Source organism: Equus przewalskii, chromosome 20, assembly GCF_037783145.1.
Source record: "Equus przewalskii isolate Varuska chromosome 20, EquPr2, whole genome shotgun sequence".
NCBI classification, from domain to species: Eukaryota; Metazoa; Chordata; class Mammalia; order Perissodactyla; family Equidae; genus Equus; species Equus przewalskii.
In genome coordinates, this window is record NC_091850.1 from 48515385 (window position 1) to 48536230 (window position 20846).

General features: G+C 44.2%; 1 protein-coding gene across 12 annotated transcripts in view; it reads left to right on the top strand.

The window, feature by feature from the left end:
- Window positions 1-20846, top strand: part of CTNND2 (catenin delta 2) — an 883391-nt gene that overhangs the window by 740980 nt on the left and 121565 nt on the right. For all 12 annotated transcript variants that reach the window (XM_070587191.1, XM_070587196.1, XM_070587195.1 and 9 more), the window contains 2 exons: window positions 5568-5685; window positions 10890-11075. In XM_070587191.1, the coding sequence (XP_070443292.1) occupies window positions 5568-5685; window positions 10890-11075 (304 nt within the window). The remainder of the gene's footprint in view (window positions 1-5567; window positions 5686-10889; window positions 11076-20846) is intronic.

Consider the following 20846-nt stretch of genomic DNA (forward strand, 5'->3'; position numbering starts at 1 on the left):
CAGTGGGGAGTGAGGAGCAGACAACAAAATAGGATGATGCTCCCTACCCCACCTCCATGTCATAGAGGGACCTGCCTCGAGCATCAGGTGTTACAGGTGCACTGAAAGAGCTTGGGCCTGGAGCTACAAAGAAGAGTGTGGAGGCAGTGAAGCCAGGCTTAGAAGGTGGATGAGACAGAGCTCTGACTGAGCCTTGGCATCTGTGACTCTCAAGGTCAATGGGCCTAGAGGTAGAAGGAAGGACATTCCAGGCAGAGGGGTCAGTGCAACCTCAGCACCCTGGACAGCGTCGCCTTATCCATGGATGTGGGGATGGAAGCTCATGACCCTGGGGGTGCTGAGTCTCTCCAGGCCTGGGTCTGGCACCCCTGGTCTGCCCTGTGCTGCCTTCTTTGGTGGATTCTGTCTCTTCCCCTGCCTGCGCTGCTGGGTTGGCATCAAGGCCTTACTGAGCACTTGGCTTGCTATTTCATCTTTGCCTCAGGACTACCAGTATTTCTTGAAATAATCTCAGCTCTGTTCTCTGAAGCCCTCTAGCAGCCCCACCCCACTCCTCACACTGGTATATAGTCTCAGGAACCCAGCCCTGGTCCCACAGAGAGCCAGCATCTGGGCTCTGCTGATCATAAACTGGGAGATGAGACAAAGGAGCTCAGTAAGCACCAGCCCAGAGATGTGCAGAGCTGGGCCAGCAGGAAGGACTGTAAGGAATTTGAGCAGGGCTGGAGCCCGTGTCTCAAGGGGATGGAGGGGGCTTGGTCTGAGGTGACCCCAGTGGAGGCCACAGCATAAAAGCCAAGGAGCAGGTTGGATGGAGAGGAGAAGAGGTAACAGAGCACAGGAAGACAAACCAGTCCTCAACCAGAAAGCTCTTCCTACAAGCCTGGGTAAAGATAGGCGTGACACTGGAGAATACGTTAATTGGCTCCAGGCAACAAAATTATGCAATTCTCTCCAGCACTCAGCGTTTAGGATCAATATTATCATCAATCATAAGGAAGTTCATGTCTCAAGTAAATAAGTTTACTCCCCATATTATATCCTATATTCAATTGCTTTTTCTTTCTTTGAAAATTGAGACTGCCCTGGAAAATCTAGGTTAGGGGCTATAGTGGCAGAGCACAAAGCACAGAATAAGAAGCCTGCATTCAAATGGTGTAACAGACATCTGATACTCATCCACTGAGCAGGGAGCACAGAGGCAAGTCAGTCATGGACTACGCGTGAATCCCAATCCATTGAAGAGCTGAATGCTCATGTAATAGGCAACTTGATTGAGCACGTAGGATGTGTCGGGTGCTCAGCTGCAAGCTGGATGTACAAATAACGGTGACATTGCTTCTACCCTCCAGAAGGTCCCCATGCAGCAATAGGGTCACAACCTAAATAATTCCAATACAAAATCAATGGTGATCAATAATGGAGATTCAAAGAGCTAAGGGAGTGCGGAGAAGGGTGAGGCTAATTTCAATAGATTGATTGCTAAAAACCTCATCCCCTGGTTTTCTCTGCGATTTGACCTCCCATATCCCGACCATCTGAAGTGCAGACATGTAAAATGAAGTCTTTTGTGTGAAATGCTGTAGTCATTCATTTCAACACACTGTGTAAGAGCCACTTGGGATCCTAGGAGAGCACTGTACATTGAGTTTGTTTTAAATAAGACTGATGGAGGCTCAGAGAAATGAGATGTCAAACAACACTGAAGATAGGGGAAATAAAGGGGCTTAACTAGTTGCATTTGAATAAAAGAGATCATAAAAGATTTTCTATCTTTTAATTGTAAGATATAAAAATAAATTGTTTCATTTTTTTTTCCCCTTTTTCTCCCCAAAGCCCCCCGGTACATAGTTGTGTATTCTTCATTGTGGGTTCTTCTAGTTGTGGCATGTGGGACGCCGCCCCAGCGTGGTCCGATGAGCAGTGCCGTGTCCGCACCCAGGACTCGAACTAACGAAACACTGGGCCGCCTGCAGCGGAGCGCGCGAGCTTAACCACTCGGCCACGGGGCCAGCCCCTAAATTGTTTCATTTTTTTATGTATTAAATAAAAAAATTATAGAATCTACTCGAAGCAGAAATTTCTAAATGACATATAAACTGACAATTCAGTCAAGATTATAAAGATTATTCCTGAGGAATAGATATACCATCTTTGTGCTTTGTACAAATAATGTACAAATATTTGTTTTAACGTTATGTTTATGCCTGGAACTTTGCTGCACCAGTTTCTAGCCAGACATGGAAATCACCTCCCTCAAGATGGACAGAAGATGATTTAAGTACAATATGAGGGAGAAATCTTGTAGATTGGACATTGGCACATTGTCAAATACTTACATGGTTAGAATTAACTGTGTGGTGACCAGCAGGCAAGGTTATTGTGTTTTTGATTTTTAAACAGTGAAGCATGCATAGTATAGTAGGTCTTGTGTTTGTGGGGAAAACTCAGGAAAAGGAAACCCTCCTCTCCTCCAGAGTGGAAAGCCGAAGGTACTCTTATGATGTGTTTCCTTCAGGAATACTCGATTAAAAGTGGCAACGCAACCCCAAGGGCTTATAGGACATGGGTAGCCATCGAAAAAGAGACTTGTGCATACCTCAGTCTGTTTAAAAATATATACTGAGCCTCATCATACCTGCAGACACTGTAGTAACTCCTTTCACTCCTCCGTATTGTAGGGGTGTGTGTGTGTGTGTGTGTGTCTATCCCAGTCACTGCCTCTTCCCTCCTGGAACCTTAACTTATTAGTCTTTCTCATTTCTCAATATATTACACATTTTAATATAGTAGCCAGTTAATAACTTTTTTTTAATCTTGGAGGAGAACTAGACTAGAATCGAGCAGAAACTAGAATAAAGAAAAGTGCTCAGATTAATATTGACAATTTATAGTGTTAACAGAGTTGTTAATTCCGCATTTTCTGATGGTTGGTCCTGCCCATTCATTGATTACCAATGAAAATAGGGCAGATCGTCATGAAGTTTCTTTGTGAATCAGGAGGCAGCCCACTCCCGTCATAAAGCTACTCAAAGGAAAGACTGCGCATTCATTGGTAAGGGAAGAGGGCAGAGGATCTTTCATGCGAAGCTGTATATGAGCTATCCGTAAGGCTCTTTCACGTCTGAATTCCATCATTCTTTCTTTGGAAACACCACCTCATCAAAGTACAAAAAGGCAAGATTTAAGACACACAATCACACATTACACCCAGCATTCTTCTGGCCAAACAGGTGTGACTGGAATTTTTGACAAATCTTTTACTCTAAGCTCAAAGTTGAGAGCTCGACCTGGTGAAACCATTTCAGGGAGAAGTGATCTAAAAATGCTGTCTTACAAAGGCCATCCTTCTAGTATAGAATAATACCAATATGCCTCTCACCACTTTTTCCCTAGCGGGAAATTAGTTCTTCCTCCTTCCCAGGGATCTTGTCAGAAACGAGAGTTGGCCACTCCAGGACAGAATCTATAACACTTTACATAAAAATGCTGTCAATATTTGCCCAGTTATATTATCGAAGGAACTGAGGAATTTTGTTTATATTTTAAGATCAGCAAATGCCAAAAATACTAATTTGAATTGAATAACCTTTCTCAGTGTTACGTTAAAATGCTGGAGGATGCTATTTAAATACTTTCCACAGAACTTTTTAGATATCAAAAAAGCATTTATGTTCAGTGGCATTTTAGCATTAGGCCTATTTTATTTTAATTCCTAAAAAAAAATAGTCCATCTATATTATACATCAAGCCTCTCCTTCACAGACCTGGGTTTTGCTCCAGCTTCTCCAATTACTGCCCATGTGGCTGTGGACAACCTCTCTGAGCCTCAGTTTTCTCATCTGTAAAATAGAATGAAGTGTAACAGTGAAAGATGTTGTGGAAATGAAATGAGAATACGTGTGTGAGTTACAGTGTGGGTGTGGAGGTTCATTCTCTTACTGCCCAAGGAAAGTTGTCTGCCCCCTACAAGAGATGCCACTAGTCAAGAGGCAAGGTGAGAGGAGAGAAAGGACTTTTTATTACAGCTTGCTAGTAAGAGGGAAGATGGCTGACTAATGTCCAAAAGAACCATCTTATAGAACAAAGACTACAGGCCCGTCATATAGGAGGCTGGTCTCCAGGTGGGGCAGGCAGCTTTTCCTGATAGTCCTTTGTTTTACTGGATGTGCATCAGAGACCGGAGCAGCGCCCTATACCCTGATCTTTCAGTTGTCATTGATGATGGCTATCAGCATAGACTCTCTGCCTTGGGGTCACAACATTCCTAAGGAACTCAAAAGAACAGAGTTATCAACTTAAAGTAGCTGGGAGGGGCCATAAAATCTACAGAGCATGTCTGGGCTGGTTAATCAGAGGTCATCCAAAGTTACCATACCCAAAGAAATATGGTTTTTTTCCTACAATGTGGCTTCCCCTATGTCAACCTTGTGTTGAGCTGGTATCAGTTCTATTCAAATTCTCCTGCAGGCTCTGTCCAGGGCCACAGATCTGCCATGTGGCTGCCCCTAGCAGTCAGCAAAGAGTGCTACCCTCCCCACCCAAACTCAGAGCATAATTCTCAACATCAGCACCATCAAATATGCAAATTATTTGACTGCACCAGGGTGGAGCCCAGCAATATACATGAACACCCCCTCCAGGTGTTTCTGATGCTAGCCAAAATGTGACAGCCATTGCACTAGCTAGATCATTCTCTCTTTCCATCACCCTTCCCCACAGTTTCCGAACTCACTTCCTCCAGCATCCCTCTAACAGTCTATATTGCCCATGAGTCAGTCACTGCAGAAATTCTCTCCTGGAACCCAAGCCTAATCATGGTAGGAGAGGAACAACACACTCTCAGGTGGTGAAGTAACTAAGAATATCCCGAAGATTCATCTTCGACTAGGATTATCTCATGTCTTTCGTATATCAGGAAGATCTGTTTCCCCGCTGTGCATTCCATTACAAGAGGCCCTTTCTGTTGGGGTTAGGTCATCATGTGCCAGCACAGGAAAGATCTTGGGCAATTCCTGCATATAAACAGTGCCATGGGCATCATGGTGGCTGAATTTTCACAGAAACCCATATGTTCTTAGAAGAAATTTCTAGAAGTTTACTTCTGGCTGGTCCAAAGTAGGTATATTTTTGAAGCAGGTGAATTAGACCCCTAGAATATTTCGGTAAGTTGGAAGCTCTGTCTTTGAAAATTGTTTCAAACTTCTCAAAGAAGAAGAATTCTTTGAATCAAAGAGCTTCCGATTCCCTCGTCAATTGTAAAGAAAGTAAACTTTGAAGACTTTCTGAAAGTCTCCCATTCTTGGCAGTCATGGGACCCTCCCAGATGATGTGTTCGGAATTCTGCGTTCTCCACTTCTGGAGTTACGTTAACAGATCTCTGTGATTTACCCAGTGCTAGGATGCATTTGTGGAAGCCGTCCCTACTCAATAAAACTATATTCTTGGTAAACAATCTGAAAAGGCGAGCAAGCGTTTTCTTTAAAACCACGAGAGGAGGTGGGTATGGAAGAACGTTCTTCTGGTGACCACGGTGCAGCTTCCTGACGGGTCCTTTTGCCTTGCAGGAATGTTAGTTCGGCCGGAGAGGAGGCCCGCAGGAGGATGCGGGAATGTGACGGGCTCACCGATGCGCTGCTCTACGTGATCCAGTCTGCGCTGGGGAGCAGTGAGATCGATAGCAAGGTTTGTTGTATTTGCCTAGATTAAGCATCTTAGAGAATAAAGACTCCCAAGGGACTAAACAGTGGCTAAGGATGATGGAGAGCTAATACGATGTTTAATACTTTCACTCTGAAGTCTATCTTGGTCTCCTTGTATGAATCCAGCATTTTCTAGACAGGGCTTCTAATCCTGGCCCAGAGCTGGACACCTGAGTCTTGATTGGTAATGAGTAAAAATTTAGATTTTTAAGTTACTCAAACCGCAGGTGTTCCAGATGAGTGTATAAACTTTGGCATATCGCATTACCCACAAGCTTCTAGTTTTATTTTATGAAATCTACTTTCAGAAGAAAAAGAAATGCTAAAACTACCTGAGATTTGAACAATCCTATATTTTTACAGGTTAGCTTCTCAACAACTGCTAATTGTATCAAATGTCATTTTAAAAATGCCGGATGAAGTCGAAATAAATGTTGTCCAAATGCTAACCACATGAGGCTGTCAACACGACAGTCATCAGTGTCTGTTCAGTGTTTTAGTTCACAGACCAAAATAGAACCGGGTGGGCTTTTCCAGTGTTTGACCTATTTTGTTTTGTCTTAATTTGTCTTTTGATTAATTTTGATTCACTCTAAATGTAAATTCGTAATTTCACAATATCTCCATATAAATGCGGGCTTTACTGATGCTTTTAAAGTAATACGTGTGATAAACATGATACCTTAATAAGAGTTTCTCAAGAGCTACATTATTGACCTTTTGGGCCAATTAATTCTTTGTTGTGGGAACCATCCTGTGCCTTGCAGGATGTTCAGCAGCATCCCTGGCCTTTACTCACTAGATGCCAGTAACTTCCCCACTCCCACCCCCGGCCACTAGTTATTACAAACAGAAATGTCTCCAGACCTTGCCAAATTTGCTCTCACAGTGAGCAAAATTGGCCCTGGTTGTGGACCACAATGTTAATCCCATAGTTTTCAGCATGGACTCTTCATCACAATGGCCTTTGGAGCTCTTAATAAATACATGTGCTTAGACCCCGTCATCATCCTCTGAATCTGCATGTCTAACTCCACTCTCTGATTTTTGCAGCTTTAAAAATTCGTTGGGTTGTGCATCTTAGATTGAGAGCCCACCTTGGTAGATACAGCTTTGAAATGGACTCTGATCGGGAATATGGTGTAATCTAATTTAGTTGTAAAGTCAGATAAAGAACAAATGAATGATTTTATCCATTTAGTTACTAATTGGCAAGGGGAGTGATTTAGCATGGTGCTTCTCAACCTTGACCACACATGAGAGTGATTGAGAAATTGAGAAAATTGTTGCCTGAGGCCTACTCCCTAAGGTTGTGGATCCATGGTATCTTCTGGGACTCCAGCCCGTTGAGTACTGGTTGCCTCCAGTTATGAACACTGTTTGTCACCTTATCACTGCCACTCAGTTAAGTTTGCATCCATTCATTTACTGTGGTGTTACCAATTTCAAAGATGGAATATGATGTAATCAAGATTTAATCATCCTTTCTTGTAAACACCCTTAACAACCATTTTAGACCTTTTAATGTCATTGACAAGAAAATTACATCCCTAAAGAAGTGACCAGTCAAAATGTCTTCAGTATTTACAGATACCTGTTAATGTAATAGACACATGATTTTTTCAAAGAGCTGCCGAAGGTAATTCACTGAAGCCACGATGCCCAGGATCTTAATATTCAGAGCAATAAAGACTAAGGCATAGGGACACTAAGACTCTTAGTGTAACGGATACCATAAGAGCTTTCATACTGTCTGGGCCTTGTAGTTGAAAATAAAATAAATAAACAGCCTCTTGCCTTGGCCAAGTGCCCATGGCACCCTCTTGGTGGGTAAGGCAGCCTCAGGAGCGGGGTCCCAAACCAGAGTGCTGCCAGGCACCCACATCTTTTTGGCGATGTGTCAGATGACTACACTCCTCAAACTCTTGGGAGACCTTGGGGATCTTCTCTTTTAATTTTCCTCAAATGAGGAAATTGGAATAATTGGGCCTGTTTAGGGCCAGAATCAGAAGACTCAGATATTCCTGATGGAGTAGAAGACACTGACATTGGCATCAGGACATGCCAGTGGATGTGCCAGTTCCACTTCCTGCTGATTAGTGGAACCCACCTGAGCGACCTCAGCTTTGTGACACGGAGGGTCATCGTAGCTGATGATAAGATCAGATGTGGTAAATTACTCGGCAGGGCTTTGCTGGCCAGAATGTGCTATTGAGTTTTAACATAGTGTTATTGTCCTGTGATCTTCTACTCAGCCCTCTGCTCAACCACTTCAACTTTCACCGTGACAAATGAGAAGGAAAAAAAAAATGAGTACATGTTCTCTTTAAAACCAGCAAAGTTAATGCATAAAAGAGCCTGGATTCCATGCAAGCTCTCAGCTCCGCTGCTATAATTGGGACGGTTTGTTGAAGGGACAACATATGGTAGAGCAGTCCACGGGCCATCTCCAAATTAGCCCTTTCTAATAGAAAATAAGGAATCGAAATGACCCTGACGACCAAGAAGAAGTGCTAAAAGCTCTGTTGACAGCAACGGATGTGGAAAGCAAAACCAGCAGCTGCCACACTCCTGCTGGTATCCCAAAGATGGGCAGTGGCTGTCTTTCTTTTTTCTTTTCTTTCTTCTACCCCCTTGAGAGAAAAGTGCTTAAATTGGTCACCCTCCCAAACCAAGCTTAAGGAGAGAGATGAGTTCAATCCCTGGGACCTCCCTCGCCCCATCCTTCCCCCTACACCTCCTCTCCCCCCTCCCCACTCTCCTCATCCCCTCTTTCTCTCTCTCTGTCCAGCTTCTCCCCAGATCATCTCCCAGCTACAGGTGGATTATAAAGTGTTTCTCGAAACTGCAGATTTATGCCCCAGTAGTCATTTGTTCAGCAGAGGCTCGGAGATGCCCCCGGGGAAGACGAACAGCAGGATGAGAAAGAAGTTTATTCTCCCAAGTCTTTGATGTAAGAAAAATCAGTTTGAGATGATTTAAAAATCATTCTGACTTATGCCATAACATTTCCCTTTCAGGGAGAGACTTTTCTCCCTTTCATGCCTCATCTTGTGTTTACCTGCTTTCATGCGGTTCCTTTTTTGATGCTGAGAGGATGCTTGAAATAGAAAATCAAGTTGACTCAAAGCCTGTGGGATTAGCAGCCCATGAAACCTTGAAAAGCTGACAAGAAAGGTCTGGAATAGCAAAGGCTCCGGAGATATATCCTGAAAACTGGTTTTCCTAGTTGATTTTCATGCCCCCACTAGTCAAGTGAAAGATATGCTGCCTTTTACTGGATTCCAGTCATAGGTTGGGGAGCAGTGCAGGATTGGGACCCTGGCAGCCCCTGCCCCTTCCAGTCCCAGCCTAGGACTAGAGAGAGGTGGCAAAATCTGGTGTGAATTAACTACAGCTTCGGATCTCGTTTCCTTCATTGGTAAAATGAAACGGCGTTCCCTGCCTTGAACGGTGGCTGTCACACACTAGATGCCTGAAAAACAATAGACAAGTTGGCATGCTTTTAAAAATAAAACTTAACTCTGTTCAGTTTTTTTCCATCATTGCTTTGTTCTTTTGTAAAATTGGGTATTTTTTTTCCTCTTCTCACAGTTCCACAAATCCAGAACAAAGGTCAAAAGGTTGATGCAATGGATTGAATGTTTGTGTCCCCCCAGAATTCATATGTGAAACCTGATCTGCAATGCGATGATGTTTGGAGGTGGGGCCTTTGGGAGGAAGCACAGAGAGATGGAGCACTTTGCACACACCAAGGTCACACAGCTCATCACATGGCAGAGCCAGGACTCGAACCCAGACTGACTGGCTCTAGGTCACATGTTCTGGACTGCCAGGCAGTGCTGGCTCTGCCGTTGTTCATGATATGAACCCTTGTATAGCACTTACCATGTGCCAGGCGCTCTTCTCAGTACTTACATACTGTGTTAGTTTCCTGTTCCTGCTGTAACAAATTGCCGCAAACATGATGGCTTAAAACAACACAAATTTATTATCTTACCATTTTAGAGGTCAGGAGTCCAAATTGGGTCTTGTTGGGCTAAAATCCAAGTGTCAAAAAGGCTTCATCCCTTTCTGAAGGCTCTAAGGGAGAATCCATTTCCTTGCCTTTCCTAGCTTCTAGAGCCTTCCCACGTTCCTTGACTTGTGGCCCCTTCCTCCATCTCTTAAGCCACTGATGATGGGTCGTGTCCTTCTCACATGGCTTCTCACTGGCTCCACTGGCTTCCCGCTTTCATTTATAGGATGCTCATGATTACATGGGCCCATGTTGCTAATCCAGGATAATCTCCCCATCTGAAGGTCAGCTGATTAGCGACCTTAATTCTATCTGAAACCTCCATTCCTCCTGCCTATCACATTCACAGGTTCCAGAGATTAAGATCTGGACATCATTGGGGGGTTTTATTCTGCCTACCACACGCATTCTCTACCTCCCCTAATCCACACAGGAAGCTAAAACACGTATACTATTATGACCATCTTGCAGACGAGGATATTGAGCCACAGAGATGTTGGGTGCATTGTCCAAGTCTCACAGCCAGTAGTCAGAGACCGAGGGTTCTATAGGCATCCAGCTCTATACTGTGTGTCCTTAACCACTGTTTAACCCCCATGCTAAGAAAACAGGAGTGCCAGCCATCTCAAAGAAAATCAGTAACATGAACACATTTATGGCCCCAGGTGACCACAGCACCTGGCTTGCCTAGGACACCCCTGGTTTGCACCTCTTGCCCCATTTTACCCCCAGAAAGTGCCTTGGTGGATGGCCACTATTAATGTCCCCCTCCCAGAGCTGACGGAAATCTGATTATCTGTGTTCTTGGTGATTCTGAGCCCCAGGCCCCAGGTGAGAGTTGGCTGTAAGTGGATGACATCTGGGACTTCTTGTGGTTATAGCTTCTTGTCCACTCACAAGTGAATTTCAATCAACACTGACAGCTGTTTATAGAAGTAACTATTGTTGCTAAGTCATTTCCTTAGGGGCAGAAGTGGTCTGAAGACCTTTCCAAGCTTCTCTAAATTCTCTCCACTGTGGCTGCCAAGGGAGCCTTTACGAGCCAACAGCTGAACGCATCCAGAGAGAAACATGTATGTGGAGATTAATGGCTTTTCTGGGTGGAGGAGTGCTGCGTAGTTTTTATTCATTCCTCCTGTTTCCTTTTTTTGTTTTTTTGGGTTCTCCAGACCGTTGAAAACTGTGTGTGCATTTTAAGGAATCTCTCCTACCGGCTGGCAGCAGAAACGTCTCAGGGACAGCACATGGGCACGGATGAGCTCGACGGGCTGCTCTGTGGTGAGGCCAATGGCAAAGACACGGAGAGTTCCGGGTGCTGGGGCAAGAAAAAGAAGAAAAAGAAATCCCAAGATCAGGTGATGCGGGCCACTCGCAGCTGCATGCAATTATCCCCTTCCCTAATTACAATATTAATGTCTCCTCTGTATATATAGGTACAGGGCTCTGCATTTTCAACGTGCAGTAAAATCACTAACACGTCTGCACAGTTTCCTGCGGGAATTACACAGCTGAGACGGTGGAACATTAAGTGATCCCCCCCAACCCCCCACCCCGTTCCTGTAGCTGAGCCAAGTTAGGAAATTTCAAAAAGAGAAAGAGCCGCTCGAGTCTCAGGCGAGCTCTAAGGTACCAGCTCGTAGAGGTGAGTCAGAACCAGGTGCTGATTCTTCAGTGTGTCGATTCACTCATTTATGGAGGTCCTTGTCGGGACCAGGTCGGGTGCTTTGCGGGGGGTACGGATGCACAGGATAGGTGTGGTCTAAGGAGGGAAGCTAAGGAGAGTTGCACAAAAATCCAGCACGTATTTTATGGCGTGTTTTGAAACGTTTGGATATGCCATCTTGCACTTATTGTTGGAAATAGGGATAGCGGTCTGATATTGACAGCCCTTCCAACAGAATGACATTAGACGCTTGGCCTTGGGGGATAATTCCGATGAATTCAGAAAGCTGTCCAGCTGGGGAGGCCTCTTCAACATGGAAGGGCCTTTACTTCGAGCAGCTGTATGTAGGTTACCCTGCAGGGAAGTCATCAGAACAGCCTCCACCCCTCTCCCTGGGAACCTCTGGGAGGCAGAGCCCCTCACCCACCGGGCCCCCAGGTAAGGGAGGAGGGTGAAGAAGTGCCCATCCTGCGGCCAGCTGGAAACCCTGCCACTGAGGTTTCCCCATCTCCCACGGACACTGTGCTCATGCCTCCAACCTTCCCCTGGACACTGTGCTCATGGGTCTAGGCTTCCCCTGGACGTATCTCCAGCTGCTGAGGGTCATACAGACCCAAGATCTGACTGTCCTCAGGAAGAGGGACGGAACCCACAAAACTCTCTCTTGCCAGGTTTTTAATTCAAAATACGAATGCAGAATTATCTGTTTAGTTCACAGGACATTATTTTCTAAACTATGTTAGAAATAGCTTTACTTCGGGTAAGGGTTAAAGGAACTATTTTATTTAGAGTAAGGATTAATGAGAATGCATTCTTAAATACAATCCCTAAATTTAACTTGAATGCGTCGGTGTTAGCGTTTTTGTAGGTTCTGGTTCTCCATCTGTCCGTGGCCCCTGAGGGCTGCTCCAGGTACTTCTACAACTTTTACATCAGTCTGTTCCAGCTTAAACACACCTACAATTTAGGAGATCCGTGCTCATGGCCTTTTTGATGGTGACCTTCTGTTCTGAGAGCTAGATTCCCGGCCCTGCGTTTTCTCCTGTCATGAGTCAGCGCTCTGAGCCTTCTGTCCTGTCCCTGAATTGAGTAGCATCTTAAGAAGATTGAGCTGTGGTTCTTAATTCAGCCACTTAAAATCCTCCCACCGGGGACATGCAACAGTCAGGCAGCAGGTATTCATGGAACCTACTGTGTGCCAGGCATTATACTAAGTGATGTCAGATAACTCAGTTTTCCTCCCCAGTACTTAAGGGGGCCAGACCATTGTGGGTTCTGCACATTTTCAATATCAAATAAATTAAACGTGGCTTAACAAAGGTATAATGGGTTCTCCTCATGGTTTCCTTTTGCAATGTTATATACTGTGGGACCTGGTCCCTACACTGCTTCATCCTGAGAAATGAGCCAGTGTAATAAAGGTTGAAAAGAACAGCTTCTGGGCAGGAATGCAGTGCTTCCCTGTCTGCCCAGTGATCATAATCCCCTGTCTCACCTCCTGCCTAAGGACTCAGAACCTACTGCATGGGCCCCAGGCAACTTTGGAAGGCAGATTTGGAAAATGCCTTTATGCAGCATTAGCTTGGCTAAAAAAACTTTAAACTGAGATTGAATTCACTCTGATTTCAAGGTTTTCTCTCCAATCTGTTGCTCAGATTCTGAAGCACATCCTTCTGATGGCCCCTGTGCCTGTCACTGGTGTCTAATTTTTTTTTCTTTTTTTTTGCTGGGAAAGATTTGCTCTTTCCTAGCAAATAGAGCTAACATCTGTTGCCAATCTTCCTCTCTCTCTTTATTTTTTTCCTCCCCAAAGCCCCAGGACATAGTTGTATATTCTAGCTGCTAAGTCCTCCTAGTTCTTTTATGTGAGCCACCACCACAGCACAGCTGCTGACAAACAGCAGTGTGGTTCTGTGCTCGGGAACCAAACCCAGGCTGCTGCAGCAGAGGGCACCAAACTTTAACTGCTACGCCATCGGGGCTGGCTCACTGGTGTTTCATTTTGTAAGATTCTGCTCCAAACCCTTTCTCCAGCTCTGCCGAGGTGCACTCACATGGCTTGATGTCTTTCAAGAGCCAGGTGAGGTTATGGGTTGATTGGGTCCAAGAAGTGAGGGGTCAGAAGAGAACATTCATGGACTTCAGCTCAAAATATAGCTCATCTTTCAAGGTGTTAGCTGCCTCCGTGAAAGTTTATGGGGAAAGGTTTTCCAGACTTAGAACACTGGACTTAGAATCATATTTTATGACTTCGATGAGCTCTTTTCTAAGTTGAGTAAGATGACATGATTAATAGCATTTTATGATTTCTGCCAAAGTCTAAATGAAAATTTGTATGGCTCATTTGTCCTATTTTGTTTACCATAGTCTTTAAGGGGAAAAGAAAGGATTTCTTTGAGAAAATTTTACTAAAATTACCATAAGTTAAAATACAGTTGAATATTGTTATTTATAAAGAAGCTTCAAAGTTATGATTTTAACCAAATGATAGGTTTTTTAAATGGTGTTTTATCTGGGGGCCCGCTTGGTGGTGCAGCAGTTAAGTTTGCACATTCTGCTTCAGTGGCCCAGGGTTCACTGATTTGGATCCCAGGTGTGGACCTACACACTGCTCATCAAGCCATGCTATGGAAGGCGTCTCACATATAAAATAGAGGAAGATGGGCATGGATGTTAGCTCAGGGCCAGTCTTCCTCAGCAAAAAGAGGAGGATTGGCAGTAGATGTTAGCTCAGGGCTAATCTTCCTCAAAAAATGAAAAGAAAAGAAAAGAAAAGATATTTTATCTGGGCTCTAATATAATACAAAAATATTTTGAAGTGCCAGAAAATTCAGCTATCAAGTATACGGAGGATGTAAACAGATAACAGTTATGCTTGTTTGAAGCATGGCTGTTTAGTATTTTTTGTCAAGTTCAAAATATTTGAAAAGCCAAAAGTAAAAATTGTCCTTCATTTGAAGGCTGATGGAAGGCAGGCAAAGCTGAAAGGCCTGGAGGCAGGGAGGCGAGCCAAGGTGCAATTTAAGATGAAATGCAGAAGGAGAGGAATAGGAAGGCACCATCAAATCCAGGGGGCCTCCTGGCATGGCGGCCAGTCCCAGAGAGAGAACTGAGTGAAGATGGCACCACCTGCTGGGAAAGATGGACATCTGAGCCAGCCCATCCCTGGGGTCTCAGCAGAGCAAAAGGGCTTCTTCACCCTGAGGATTTCCTCAAGTGCTTTGCATTTGGAGAAGGCAGACCTCCCCTCCAAGGAGTCTAAAGGAATTAAAGGCCTCAATTAAAGGCCTCAAGTGATAGGAGGAGTCAAGGTCCTACTGTAAGCAGGTGGCAGCAAGGTGAGAAATGTTCCTATACCTCTCCAGGACAAAGTATCCCAATCTTTGCTAACACCAGAACTGCAGGTTACCTTCAAAGGCTTCAAACTGATTTAACTCACCTAGAAGCTTCCAGAGAGTTCTAGGTTTACAGCTTTAAAAATTATCAGATATCATCCATCCCCTGGAATCTGTTCTCATAAAGTCAGGTTTTTAAAGAAGATACAGTGATTAGAGAAAATATATAATACAAAGTGAAGTGAAGAAAGAAATATAAAACAAGTGTGTATACAGATATAGACATTATGTAGATAAAACCTGGCTGGTTTTTTAAAATATGTGTCATATGCAAACATAAAATATAGGCAGGTACAAAAACATATGTTTCCAGAAAAAATGTGGTAATATCAAAGACAGAAGATGATGGATTTTTTTGTACTTATGTATTGACAAATTTTCTAGAAGGGACCTACATTTGTAATCTTTTCAAATGCCATTTAAAAAATAATATTCAGGGGCCGACCCGGTGGCATAGTGGTTAAGTTCACGTCCTCTGCTTCAGTGGCCTGGGGGTTGCAGGTTCAGATCCCACACCTGCACACTGCTTATCAGGCCACACTCTTGTGGCATCCCATGTACAAAGTGGAGGAGGATTGCCACCAATGTTAGCTCAGGGACAATCTTCCTCAGCAAAAAATAAATAAAAATAATAATATTCAAAAGGCACTAAGTCAATTATGCTTATAAAAATCTATGTGTTTTTTTTTTCTCTTAAATGTAAGATGCCTGTGAACATAAGGGGCTATGTAAAATAAAAAGTTGTCGAACTCACAGCAGATACTTCCCAGGACAAAGGAACCAGTGACTTTATCAGGAAGCAAAAGAGATGACAATCTTAACTGGTTGACTGATTGCCTCTTTGCGGAGTTAGCTGGGTTCTGCGGCTCTGTTCTATAGTCTACGGAAGCTCCTTAGATCTGTCACATCTCCTCGCTGGGATGCTCCCTCCTTCTCATGGCCCAAGGGGGCTCTTCACATCCACAGTCCAGGAGCAGAGATGGGCAAAGAAGACAGGTGGGGTGGGGAGTGCCCTTTCCTTTGGAGCCCACCTGAAAGTCACAGACATCGGTGTTGCTCACACCCCTTTGCTCTGTGTGGTCCCATTAGCCCTCCAGCTGCAAGGGAGGCTGGGAAGTGCAGTGTTTTTGTTGGGCAACCATGACCCTGGGTGAACCTTGGACATTCTCTTAACTAAATGAAAAAGGAGTGAGGTGGCATTCTGAGGGGCTGCAGTGGGAGCTTTTATCACTGAAATTGTTTAGAATTGTCTGCACATAGTAATTAAAAGAAGACTGACTTTTATTCCTGTCACTCTTTGGAAATTCTCTGCAAACGGTGCAGCCCCTGCTTTGGGGCAACCAGGTGACTGCACCCACTGCCCACCTTGGCACAGGACAGTCAGGAAGAACAGGTGTGGGCGCATCGCCCACTCTGCCTCACCATGCACGCTCTTGTATGCAGCTTATCACCGGCCTCGGCATGACCTCTTTTCTTGGCAGTAAATGGTCGTTTACACCGGAATGTGGAAGGGCTACCAAGAATTCCGTTGTAGGGGTACACCATGGTGTGTGACCCGGTCCCTGAGTATCGGAAAATTAAGTAGTTTCCAAATTTTGACTAATATAAACTGTGATAAACATCTGTGCAGTTAAATCTTGCGTACATCCCTAATCACGTCTCAGGGATAAATTCGTAGAAGTGAAATGTCTAGACCAGGTGAATGCTTGTAAGGATTTGGATACATAAGCCAAAATGTATCCTAATGTCTCTAGAAGCCAGTGACAGTTTAAGCACATTTTGATTTGATTTATTATCACTTGATGGATCTGCCCTTCATGACATTCTTGATGCTTTTGAGGGCTCATTTCCTAATGTCACAGGCTGGTTATCTTTCTTCCAGATAGTTTTCATTTTCTTAATAGTAAGCATACTTTTTCTTTTGCTGCTTATTACCATTTCCTTTCTTGTTGTTTTTTTTTTTTTTTAAAGATTGACACCTGAGCTAACAACTGTTGCCAATCTTCTTTATTTTTCTTCCTGCTTTTTTCTCCCCAAATCCCCCCAGTACATAGTTGTATATATTTTAGTTGTGGGTCCTTCTAGTTGTGGCATGTGGGACGCTGCCTCAACATGGCCTAATGAGCGGTGCCATGTCCACGCCCAGGATCCGAACCCTGGGCTGCCGAAGCAGAACGCGCGGACTTAACCACTTAGCCACGGGGCCGACCCCATACCGTTTCCTTTCTAACCATCTGTTTATTTCAGCTGCCTTTCGTTCCTCACGGCTGGTTCCAGTATAGTCTCCCTCTGCTTTCACCTCACCATATGCCAGGAGCTTGGTGACTCAAGACATGAGATTTCATGTCCTCAAAGCAACAAATCGCGTGCGCCTACAAAGATCACGGCTGCACTTTTTTTTTTTTTTTTTAAAGATTTTATTTTTTCCTTTTTCTCCCCAAAGTCCCCCGGTACATAGTTGTATATTCTTCGTTGTGGGTCCTTCTAGTTGTGGCATGTGGGATGCTGCCTCAGCGTGGTTTGATGAGCAGTGCCATGTCCGCGCCCAGGATTCGAACCAACGAAACACTGGGCCGCCTGCAGCGGAGCGCGCGAACTTAACCACTCGGCCACTGGGCCAGCCCCACGGCTGCACATTTTTACGTGATGACTCTCCTTTGCCACTACCCATAGATGAATCAGATTCTTCTACTTCTTCTTCTGCATCTCTCATATAGAATATATCCCATCCCCTAGAAATGCTGCTGTTCGCTCTCAACGAGTTTACAGACTTAAAACTCTATTTTAAGCATCTCGTTTAGTTTCCTTATTTACGTTGTAGTGTTCAGCGCTCCACACCCTTGATAAGTATTCTGTGTTTGTATACTGGAACAGGGTTTCTCAACCTTGGCACTGTTGACATTTTGAGCCAGATAATTCTCTGGTGTGGGGGCATTCCTGTGCATTGTAGGATGTTATCAGCATGCTAGCCTCTACCCAGTAGATACCAATAGCACCACCTCCCCCATTTGTGACAAACAAAAATGTCTTCAGCAGTGCCAGTTGTCCCCTTGGGTGGGAAAGTTGCCCCAGTTGAGAACCACTATACAAGGCTGTCTTTGAAGGATGTATCACCAAAGATATAAACAAACACACAAGACTACAGGATTATCTGAAGGAGATTGGCATGTCAGGGACAGAGCTCCCTTTAAAAGGCAGGTAATGGGGAGGGTCATGGCCCAGGTGGATGAGAGGTTAGGCGCAGAGAGAATTCTAGATTAGGATTAATGCGTTCCCCTTGCTTCCATCACCATGAGGTGGGGAAGGGGCAGGTGAACCTGGTAATGTGGACCAGCCTTGATAACCCTCCTCTGTGGGGCACAGTGCAGCAGCCTCATTTTGCCAGTCTCTGGAGCAGGCAGCATCACCCACCTACCTCTGACCTCTTCCTAAGGGATGTGTGCCTGCACAGCCTCTTGGCCCCACACCCACAGAGGCGAATCAGCAAGGCTATCTACAAATGTCTTACCTTCTGATGCTTTGTTCAGAAAACACCATACCCTGCCTCTGCTTTAATACAGGTTTCTAATCTCTCAGATGCAAAACCCCCCATACCTTCTGCAAGGAGATCCTGGAGACCATGTGTGCCTCACAGATACAGCTAACTGGCCACCATCTCTCACCTGCATCCTTTAGCTGCCCTTTGCACAGCTCATACCCCCTGTAGCCAACGTCTTCTGAACAGCTTCTGGGGAAATTTGGAATCCCAAGCTACTCTTTTCTTTGAAATCTTGAAGTGTCAACACAAGAATCATTTCTCTTCTGGCTTTTTACAGTTGCTCAGAGTTTTTTAATAACCATCACTTCTATTTCTCACCTCCCTTCCTTCTCATGCCCCCAAAATCTGGGAGTGATAATGAAGCACTGAAACAAGAAAATCAGTTAGTGACTTCACTGTTCAAACCACGTCAAGCAAAAATGGCATGCGGTGATGGACTTGTGGTTAGGTTGTAGCTTTTTAAAGTGCTTAGTACTGGCTGCAGCCTGATTAAACCAAACCCTGCATGAGAGAACATCCCTGACAGATTACCTTCTTAGAACCATCTTAGAGCATCTTCTCTTCCTGCACTGTGCAATGTACAGTGTCTTCAGCCGGGCGGGAAGAGTGGGATTTTAAAATCAGAATGTTTTCCTGTCTCTGCAGATCCACTCCCTTTAACCTGCAGTATCTCTGGATTATTTTGTAGTTCATTGAACTCCCTTGAAAAGGAAAACCTGCACATGTGTAATGACTATGGTGCCCCCTCAGTGGTAGAGAAATCTAGGCAGTAGAGATGCATTCCACTGGTGAAGAGGCCTTTTCTATTTGTGTTCCAAAGATACAGCTCAGCGGGAAAAGCTCTTTTCTTCACATAAACTGGGATGGCTGTGACATATGTGAGAGGAGCAGTGGCATATTTTAGCACTTCTCCTGAAATGTAAATCCTTCTCCCCTTAGGCAAGTGCTTCTTGTTCCCATCTTCATGGTACCCAGCCCAGTGCTTTGGAGATGAAGACTGGGGCAGTTGTAGGCTCCTTGAGAGAGGAAGAGCTGATGTTCTCTTGTAAACTTCTCATTCAGTAGGGGCTTTTATAAATGTAATAATTAGAGTCTCCTGAGCCGCCATCCCTTAAAGAACCCCATGTTTACAAAGTCTCTTTGTAAAACGTATAGACATCTTTACTTTCTGGTTTTTGAACTTTCTGATTTTTTTCTGTAAGTCACATCTTTCTCTTCATATAAGGAGCAAATTGCTTCCACTATTCCATCTTCAAGTCAACTAAGATAGAATTCTTTTAAATAGAATTTAAGCCTGATGGAGAAGCAAAAGCATTAAAAACAAGTCCAAAGAAAGGCATTTTTCTTTTCTTTTCTTTTTTAACCCACACATTGAATACATTCCCACATCTATGTGATTTTATTCCTAAGCAGACATTTCTTAGAGTGGCTCATGTGTCTCTCCTTCCCTTACCATGATCATATCAAAAAGCATCGTGTCAGGGCGAGCCTGGTGTAGCAGTTAAGTTCATGTGCTCCACTTCAGCAGCCCAGGGTTTGCAGGTGTGGATCCTGGGTGCAGACCTACACACTGCTCATCAAGCCACACTGTGGCAGCGTCCTACATATAAAACAGATGAAGATTGGTGCAGATGTTAGCTTAGGGACAACCTTCCTCAAGCAAAAAGAGGAAGATTGGCAACAAATGTTAGCTCAGGGCCAATCTTCCTCACCAAATAAAAACTTTTAGAAAAGCATCATGTCCAAACTTTAGCAGCCCCTTGGCTTCTAACTTGGGAGCATGTTGTTCACTTCCTTTTCAAAAGGTTTGAGCATCACATTCTTGGAAAGAGAATATCTATTTTCAATTTTATGCAATTTTAGAAAGTGAATGATATAAATTGTTCACTGATTTGTTTATTGATATTACTCATATAGTCATACGTTTAAAGCTAGTAAAGAAATATTATGTTCTGTTATGAAGGTATGATAGGTTATTGAGTGTTGATACTATGTGGGATGACAAAGCAATCAGTTTGCTCTGTGACCTACTGTCAACATGATCCTGCCACATTCTCCTTGTTTGCTGCTAGCTTATCCCCACGAGAGCGCCGTGGCAGAAAAGACATGGTGTAGCTGGAAGGTCCTGCTAACATCAAGTTTTCTTAGTCCTCACTGTGATTACTGTCTTAGTCTGCTATAGTCTGAGTGCTTTAACAAAATACCATAGACTGGGTGTTAAGCATTTATTTCTCATAGTTCTGGAGGCTGGAAGTCCAAGATCAAGGGGCTGGCATATTCAGTATCTGTTTAGGGCCTCTTCCTGGTTCACAGGTGGCCTTCTCCTTGCTGTGTCCTTACATGGGGTAAAGAGAAAGCTCTGGTCCCTTCATCTCTTTATAAGGATGCTAAACCCATCTTGGGGGCTCCACCCTCATGACCTCATCAAAACCTAATGACCTTTCAAAAACCCCAACTTCAAATACCATCACATTGGGGATCAGAGCTCTAATATATGAATGTTGGGGAGACACAAACCTTCAACCCATAG